The sequence below is a fragment of the Myotis myotis genome, unplaced genomic scaffold (assembly GCF_014108235.1).
Source record: "Myotis myotis isolate mMyoMyo1 unplaced genomic scaffold, mMyoMyo1.p scaffold_m19_p_8, whole genome shotgun sequence".
NCBI lineage: Eukaryota > Metazoa > Chordata > Mammalia > Chiroptera > Vespertilionidae > Myotis > Myotis myotis.
Genome location: NW_023416390.1, coordinates 963,428 through 972,345, shown reverse-complemented (window position 1 = coordinate 972,345; position 8,918 = coordinate 963,428). Strand labels below are relative to the sequence as shown.

General features: G+C 51.8%; 1 protein-coding gene across 1 annotated transcript in view; it reads right to left on the bottom strand.

Moving 5' to 3' along the window:
- Positions 1 to 3,818: 3,818 nt before the first annotated feature.
- The window catches only part of FSIP2 (fibrous sheath interacting protein 2), a 52,375-nt gene continuing 47,275 nt past the window's right edge, over positions 3,819 to 8,918 (bottom strand). The window contains exons 14-15 of the mRNA XM_036319551.1: positions 7,441 to 7,487; positions 3,819 to 3,955 (exon numbers count right to left, since the gene is read on the bottom strand). Coding sequence (XP_036175444.1) covers positions 3,819 to 3,955; positions 7,441 to 7,487 — 184 coding nt within the window. The remainder of the gene's footprint in view (positions 3,956 to 7,440; positions 7,488 to 8,918) is intronic.

The following is an 8,918-nucleotide window of genomic DNA, read 5'->3' as shown; positions in this document are numbered from 1 at the left end:
GCTGGTCTGCTCTCGTATGAAACCTGGAGAGTGGCAGTGGACGCCTCCCCGGACGGTGTTCCCAACTGTCGGGAAGCCCGTTGTCAGTGTCTCTGTCAGGGGTGACCAGCTAGCGGTTGCTGAGCTGCGACCATGTGCACCTGAAGCAGGACAAGACGGAGTTCTGCAGACGCAGGAACTAGAGCCCAAAGACAAAATAGATCCAGGGGCAAGGGAGCAGGAGCAGACAGACTGAGGCATCTCAGAGGGACGGGTGGGACGAGGGGAGGGGAGAGATCAGCCAAAGACCTTGCATGATGTGTGCATCACCCAAGGACACAGACAGTAGGGTGGGAGGCCTGGGGTGGGGGTGGGCTGGAGGGGGTCAATGGGGGAAAAACCGGGACATCTGTAATTCTTTCAACAATAGAGATAAATTAAAAACAAACAAAAAACGCAAATAGTTTAAAAAATTTCTCCATGAGCACCTCCCCAAGAATGGCAGCGCGGGGACGCCCCCTGCCCTGTGGTCCAGACCCTCTCGGTGGGCTCCTGGCTGAATTACCAGGCGGTGATTTTGTAATGAAACCGGGAATCAACAGTCACAGCAACACCGCGCTCCACGCTTCTGCTGGAGCAAAGGAGGAATTCTCCCTACACTACCCGCCTTGGGGCGGCATCGCGCACAGGACCTCTGTGTGTCACCTCGGGGGGTTCGCCGGGGAGCTGACCGCACCCTGTCCTGCTCCATCGCTTCAGAGGGAACCGGTTCAGCTCTGACAACACCTCCCGGAGCGTTTCCAAGGCGACTGGTCAGAAAGCAGCAGGTTGCGGCTGGAGGGTAGAGCGGGGTGGACCCATCAGCCGGCTTCCCTGGTGCGTCCCTTTCATGACTGACTATCCCCCCGGCGGCGCTGGCAGGGGGATTGTCCTCACTGTCCGTGGCCGAAGCTGTGCAGCACCAGGTGATGGAAAGGGAAGGTGACCACCACCCACCTCGGTGCCTCCATGGCTGGGGACCTCAAGTGATGGCAGCTGAGGCCAGGCCTGACCTCGGGGGAGCGGCAGGAGGGAGGGGGCTTCCTCTGCCCCCGTCTCACCATCTCACTGTCTCACCGTCTCACCGGAAACGGGTCTGATGCTCTGGGGTCTGGCTGCAGCCCTTTGGTACTAACGGCTCCAGAAGGAGGTGGGGGGCACCCGTCACATGGGCGCATCTGAAGTCACTGTCATTCGAGGGCGGAATTCACTTTTGTTTCAGAGCTTCAGTTTCTATGCCGCAATTAGGACTTTTTTTTTTTTTTTTTTTTTTTTTTACTTTTTTGATTTTTTATTTGAAGTTACAATGTCTTCAAATACTAAGTTAAAAGCAAAAATGGAAAAGAATAAGGCTTAAAGAGGATTTAAGTAAACTGGATTTATAAAAAATAAGGCCAGATACAGAATAAATAAAACACTGAAACAAAGTATTCAAACAAAATATTTAAAGGGCATACTAATTTTTATTTAATCCTCACCTGAGGATATGTTTTCATTGATTTTAGAGAGAAAAATGAGGGAGGGAGAGGCAAGGGTGGTGGTGGGGCGGGAGAGAGAGAGAGAGAGAGAGAGAGAGAGAGAGAGAGAGAGAGAAGCAACATTGATCGGTTGCCTTCTGTATGTGTCCCGCCCACCCAGAGCCCAGGCATGTGCCCTGACGGGAACTCTAACCTGCATCCTTTCCTGTACAGGACGACCCGCCAACCAGCTGAGCCACCAGCCCAGGAAAGACATAGTCAGCTGGTATTGGTTCTACAGATGGTTGGTCAATTATTTCCCCCAAAGTATTACTTCCCCTTTAAAAAAACCCTCCCATTACCACATGTTATGTGAAAATATTGCGTCTCGCCAACATTACTATGCAGTTAGTGACAAACAGGGCACAGCAATTCTGCACGAATCCCGTGTAGACTGACTGTGTGCTGCGCCGTTCATTAATGGAAAACATCCTGTGTGTTTGCACATCTGCTGCTGGTGACGTTTCACCCAGATGTCCAGCGAGGCTGACGGCAGTCCTTCCCTCCTGCCCTGCGAGTGCCCGCAGCACTCTGAATTATAGACATTATTTTACAAGTTCTAAAGGCAGGGCCTTTGAATGTATATTTCTGAATTTATATTTTATGGAACAATTCTGGGCATAAAGTGAAAGATAAAATATATTTATTAAGTGACTCAACAGGCCCTAGTTGGTTTGGTTCTGTGGCTAGAGTGTCGGCCTGCGCACTGAAAGGTCCCGGGTTCAATTCCAGTCAAGGGCATGTACCTCGGTTGCAGGCTCTGGTCCGGGCTCCTGTGGGAGGCAACCAATCAATGTGTCTCTCTCACATTAATGTCTCTCTCTCCCTCTGTCTTTCCCCCTCTCACTCTCTCTAAAAATCAATGGAAAAATACCCTCAGGTAAAGATTAACAACAACAATAACGAACAAAGAAGAAAAAAATGACTAAGCAGTTGATTTAGATAATTTAGTTTTTAAGAAGAGGATTGGTGGTTATCTGATTAGGAGTCAATGTTAAATAATGTTTGGGATTATTACGAATTGACTAAATTACTAATTGAATAACTTCATTCTCATTGGAATGTAAGCATTTTACTCTATAGTCACATCTTTTTCTCTGGAGCGTCCTGTCCCAACCTCACTGATTTTGTTAAAGAAAATGCAATTTGGCAAAACAGAATTTTCTCAGATGCTTCAATTTTTAGCGCTGGCTCCTACCAAGAAAATTTTAGATCCAAAAGAAGATACCACATTTCTTAAAATTCCTGAGTCGGTGTTGGGCTGGCAGTGATGTGGTGGACTCTTTCTGTTTTGTTCGCCTTTTTGGATCTTTTAAACAAGATCCTTAGATTTTAGGGGCAAACGGTCTAAAATCACAAAGTACCATGTTAACTGATTTTGAAAAATTTCTTCCCCCTACTGGGGATGGAGCCCACAACCAAGGTACACACCCTTGACCAGTATCGAACCCGGGACCCTTCAGTCCGCAGGCTGATGCTCTAGCCACTGAGCAACACCGGCCAGGGCTCTTTTATCACTGTATTAGCTCTCCATCTTGTTAAATTTTCTCTTTACTTTTTATTATTTTTATAAATAGAGCCTTGCTATCTATTTTCATGTTAAAATATTTACATAAGGTTTTAATAACTTTACTGACCCATGACTTTTTGATGGTATTTTATCCACAAAGATATTGTGTCTGAAAGGGTATTTGTCAGTCCCAGGGGTCATTTTATGCATCTCTAGTAGTTTATGCAGAGTGATTACTTACTTCTCTGTGGTGCTTTAGCCACATTTGGGTCTTGTTGCCTAGGAGGTGTATCACTAGTATGAAGGGACGAAGTTCTATCTTCAGGTGGAAAGCCGGTTTCTTCTGTATGGTGGAAATACTCTGATTTGCACATCCACATCCACTTTAACGGTGAACAGGCAGTTTCATAGCAGGGTCGCAGACTCCGCTCCAGTTTCACCTCAGTTTGTTAACTATTTTGATACAAATACCTCTACACATTTACAGGAAAACCTTCAGGTTCACGTGCTGTTGTGCCCGGGGCTGAGGGGGCCCTCCGGCCACGTCCGGTCTCCTCTCCAGGCTCCAGGGGATCGCAGCGCCAGCCCCTCCTGGGCCCAAGGGGCCCTCAGAGAAGCTCCCCGACCCTCCCTCAGCCACGCCCGCTTCCTTTCTCTTGCCCTTCACCTTGGCTCCATGCTCTACAAAGCATCTACGCTCACACGGGGTTTTGCTGCAAAAATCACTTTATTTTCAACGGGAGGTGAGTCTAGAAGTCTCGGGTATAAAAGTCTCAGCGCTCAGCCTGGGGCGGGGACGACGCAGCTTTGGACGCGCTGCTGCTGGTGCGAGAAAACACCTTGGACAGAACCGACGTGACCCGGGCCAGCATCTTGGACCCCTGCTTGGAAGCTCTGGGCCTGGTGGCTTCTGTGGACAAAGCAGAAAAGCAACGTGGCATTTCTCAGACATCCTCACGCTGCCCACCGGCTGCACTGTTAGAGGTCAGGCCTTGACGCGGACACACTCTAGGGGCTGACGGTCACCCTCAGAGGTGCTTTTTCTGCGAAGGGAACGAGGAGGAGGAGGTCTCCACTTTGGACTCCGTGACTATTGACGAGGTCAGAGGCCCTGCTGGGCTCCCAGGAGCAGAGAGTGGCCACGGTGGGCTCGGGTCCAGCCCCCGGACTCTTGTGGCAGCATTCTCCCTCCTGAACCCGTCAGGGATGCAAAGAGTGCCTTTCTTCTTCCAGCAGAAAACTCCCCGAAAAGCCTGGTGAGCTGAGCTCCCCTGGTCAGCCAGCGTTCAGTGTGTGCAGGGAGGCTGCCTAACTCAGAGTGGTCCCAGGGAAGCAGGCGAGCATTAAGCCTGCCAGCGTGGCTCAGCCGTTGAGCATCGACCTATGAACCGGGAGGTCAGGGTTCGATTCCCGGTCAGGGCACAGGCGTGGGTTGCGGGCTCCATCCCCAGTGTGGGGCGTGCAGGAGGCAGCCGGTCCATGATTCTCTCTCACCCCCATGTCTCTCTCTCTCTCTCTCTCTCTCTCTCTCTCTCTCTCTCTCTCTCTCTCCCTCCCTCCCTCTCCCCCCCCTCTCTCTCCCTCTCTCTCCCTCTCCCAAAATCAATAAAAACAGATCAAAAGGTAAATGCCGCGTATCTCTAAGGTGCGAGAAGCAGAGCGGAGAATCCTGAGCCCGCAGCAGGGAGCGGGTGCTCCCTGGGTCTGAGCGGAGCGAGCAGACTGCAGACTGTGGAGAGCAGCTGCTTCCCATGCGATTCTAGTGTATGTGCTGTTACTTCACGGGTGTTTCTATAAGCACAGCTTTAACATTTTTGTCTGAAAATGGCAAAATCTTGGCTACCTGGGTGGTGGACATCTCTTGCCCTTTCCCTTAAAGCTTTGTACACGTCTTACTCTTCGATAAAGAGGTGCAGGACCTCAGTGTTCAGAGTTAAATGGTTTGAGGTTTCCTTGTGTACCTCCTACAAACTAAGCATGCGTGTCTTCAGCCCTGACCGCCCGTTGAACTCCAGACCTAAATATCCTGTTCCTGTGGTGACAGCTCAGCTTGAGTATCTACCAGGCCCTCAGTCTCCGCTTCCCCGAGCCAGAATGCTCGCGCCCCCCCCCCCCCCCCCCCCCCCCGTTACTCCCATCGCCTCCCTGTTGTACCAAAGGCCTCCTCCTCCTCCTACGTGCCTGTCTTGGGCTGTTGGGAAAACAGCTGTGAGCTCACGTTCTACAAGGAGACAGTGAAAAGCTCAGTTGCCAGCCAGGTAGTCACCAGCGCCAGGGAGAGGGACGCCAGGGAGAGGGACGAGCAGAGTGGGGCAGGGAGTGCCATGGTGGCGATGAGGCTACCGTTTCCAAGGGTTTCGTCCACAGCCTCACTGAGGTGGCTTGTGAGTGCGGTTGAAGGTGAGGATTGGGCGATGCTGTGAGGCTGGAGCGAGGGTGCCGTGAGGGGAGTCAGAGGAGGCGGAGGTAGCAGGGGGTTTGGGGTCATGTCCGGATGAAGTCGGGATTTGCAAGCCATTGCAGTGTCTTTGGTGTTTGTCCCTGATGAGATGGGAAGGGCTCATTCAATGTTCTTAGCCTTTGAGACCCTGCCCCGTGTTGCAATGGAAAGTCTGTGAGTGCAGCGACCTGTCAGGTTTGCTCGCACACGGGGTGTGACACGGGGGGATGCGTGGTCAGTCCGTGATGAGTGAGTGAGTGCGTGATTGAGCTGGGCGGCTGCAGCACTGCTAAGGGCGTAAGATTGTAAGCGTGAGCATTGCAACAGCACAGGAAGGAAGCCACACACACACACACAAGATGGCGGGGTCTAGACTGCATGCTGCCTCCGGCTAGAAGTGCCCTTGGCCGCGCCATCCCCCCTGCACCTGAGAGTCCTCATGAGAGCAGGACGGCGTTGCCTTAAGTGTTCCCGTCTGGCTCTGCAGCCTCTGACTCCCCGAAAGGGCCTGTGCCAGTGATTGTGGCCACGCCTGCCGCTTATGGTGTGTTCATGGGCTTCTGGCCACTAACTGCCACGCTGTGGGCCATCCTATGCACGTGATTCCCACTTCCCTTGCCACGAGGGCAGATTTCTCCAACTCCCTGAGCGGTTGCATGTGTGAAAAGCCCGGGGAACCTGTGGCGAGTGTCAAGGCCGCATAGCAGTAAGCATAGTGCTTTGTCTCTTGCACCTGCTACCCCCGTTAGAAATGTATATATAATTTTTGTTAATCCTCACTCGAGGATACTTTTTCTATTGGTTTCTAGAGAGAGTGGAAAGGGTAGGGGGGAGGCAGAGAGAGAGACACACACACACATGATTCCTTGCCTCCCACACTTGCCCCAACCAGGGCTGGGGATTGAACCTGCAGCCACGGTGCATGCCCTTGACCAGGAATCAAATCCCTGACCCTTGGGCGCTCTAACCATTGAGCAGCACCAGGCAGGGCTGTTAGAACTATATTGATTCTCTGAGAATTCAATAAACAGAGAACCAAAACATCGTCACAGATGTTCTAAGGAGTTGGTACTGAGAGATTGAAAAAAAGAAAAAGTGATGCCTGGCTGGTGTTGCTCAGTGGTTGAGCATTGACCTATGAACCAGGAGGTCACAGTTGGATTCCTGGTCAGGGCATATGTTCAGATTGTGGGCTCGATCCCCAGTGTGGGGCATGCAGGAAGCAGCTGATCCATGATTCTCTCTCATCATTAATGTTTCTCTCTCTCCCTTTCCCTTCCTCTGAAATCAATAAAAGTGTGTTTTGAAAAAAAAAGAGAGTTCCATTCTAGTTAGATTATGATGTCAGCAAATAAACTTAGCTCTAAAATCCTCTCACCCCTCTTTTTTTTGGGGGGGGTGTCCATTTTTGTAGTGCTAAGCCACAGGAAAAATAACCTCTCAAAAAATTGTTAAATCCTAGTGTCCTGGGTTCTGGGTCGGATAGAAACTATGGTGTGATATACCCTCATTTTGAGGCTAGGTCTCCCACGGTAAATGTCGATTCACAGCATCATAATCCTCATCGAAATCATTAAGAAAATGTGATAGCAGTTCAGACAAGACAAGCTGACTGGCTCATTTGGACACCTGAGGGATGTAGGATCATATTTCCAGAAGTAGTTCAGGCTCACAGCAAAAAACAAAAACCACACCAAAACCAAACTCGGGAGCTTCTATGCATATGCGCACAGCCCACGGCCCAGGCAGCAGGGCGGCGGAGGCCCGGGAGGGGCCCGTGTGGGGTGGACGGCAGTCAATGGGGAAAAATGGGGCATCTGGAATACTTTCAACAATAAAGAGAAATTAAGAAAAAAGGATCAATTGCAGATTTGATAACTAAACTATTGATCAAAGCAGTAGACAAAGTCCTCTTTTGAATACTTTCTAATTTAAGTTAAAAAAATAAATCTCACCGTCTGATACTTTAGCAGGCGGGTCTGGGGCACAGTCCTTGGTCTCACTGAAAGGAAAGGAAAAGGAGAATTTCATGGTCTGGGTATCGACCGGGGGAGGGATTACTCAGCGAAAGGACAGCTGTCAGCCGTTCTTCCCGTGAAGAGAACGCGACATACCAGATCCCTGCGTTTCCGAACGGGTAGCCGTGATTTCTCAACGGACTCCCCCCACTTTACTAATGTTGGTGAAGTCCACCCCACACACCGTGTAACACTGAGACCTGCCGTGAGGGACGGTTCGTGCCTGAGCCCGTTCACGTTGCCGGGCAGACGTCACCACCATCCTCTCCAGGACGTTTTCATCTTCCCCAGCTGGTACCCCACACCCTTCAGCTACTAACACCCACTTTCCTCTCGCCTCACCCCCTGGAGCTGCTCTTCCACTTCCAGTGTGACCATGAAGTGTCTCATGGACGTGGAATCATGTGGGGTCTGTCCTCTCGTGACGGACTTGGCAGTGTCTTCAGGTCACACGTGTTGTAGCGTGCCCCGACCTCCTCCCTGTTACAGGCTGAATCCGAGCCTCGTGCCTGCGTGCACCACGTTTTCTGTCTCCACCGTCCCCCAATGGGGTGGCTCCTAGATCTGGATTGTGCACAACGCTGCTGGGCAAGAACTCTGGGCGCCCCTGTTTTCAGTCCTGTGGGGTGCACACCCAGACGTGGGCTCTCTGGGTCGTACAGTAGCTCCACATTTAGTTTTTTTGCGAAACTGTCATACTGTTTTTCACAGCGACTGTACCATTTTAAATTCCCAACAGCAACGTGCAAGGGCCTATTTTTTGTGCTCCCTCCCTCCACCTCGCTGATCGACTTTTAAATGTTTTCTTTCCCAAGAGTTGTTATCGTATCTCTTCGCAGGACCTTAGGAGTGCTAGTGTGTCCCTCACACAGGACCTTAGGAATGCTAGTGTGTTCCTCGGCCGATGGCCCGCCCCTTGCTCTCAGGTGGGCAGGCACCGGCTGCCCCCGGGATGTTCCTGCCTGGGGCCCCCATCCACTGATTTGGGGTGTCCAGGCCTAGACCATCCAGCCACCACCCCCGGCTGTGCTTCTGTTCAGGGGAGACGGGGGAGCACCTTCCGTCCCTCAGAACGTCTATGGATAGGCCGGGATATTGCCGACAAGTGGAAACCTACCCTTCCCACCCCAAGGGAGGAACTGGGATTTGGGCTCTTTCTACCCAACCGGGCCATGGGCCACGCCTGGTGCAGAGCGCGCCGGGGAAGGGCGCGTGCACCCTGTGGGATCTCCCTCCAGGGTGAATGTGGCTCTCGCTCCCTCGCTCACTGGGCTTTCACTTGGTCGCTGCTGGCCCTGGGCAGGGCTCCGGACTCCTGTGACGTCGCTGTGTCGGCAGCTGTCTGCCTGGCAAACAAAGGCCCGCAGTTTCCCGCTCCCATCCTGCCCTAACTTGGCTTTGATTTGGTTCGCTCC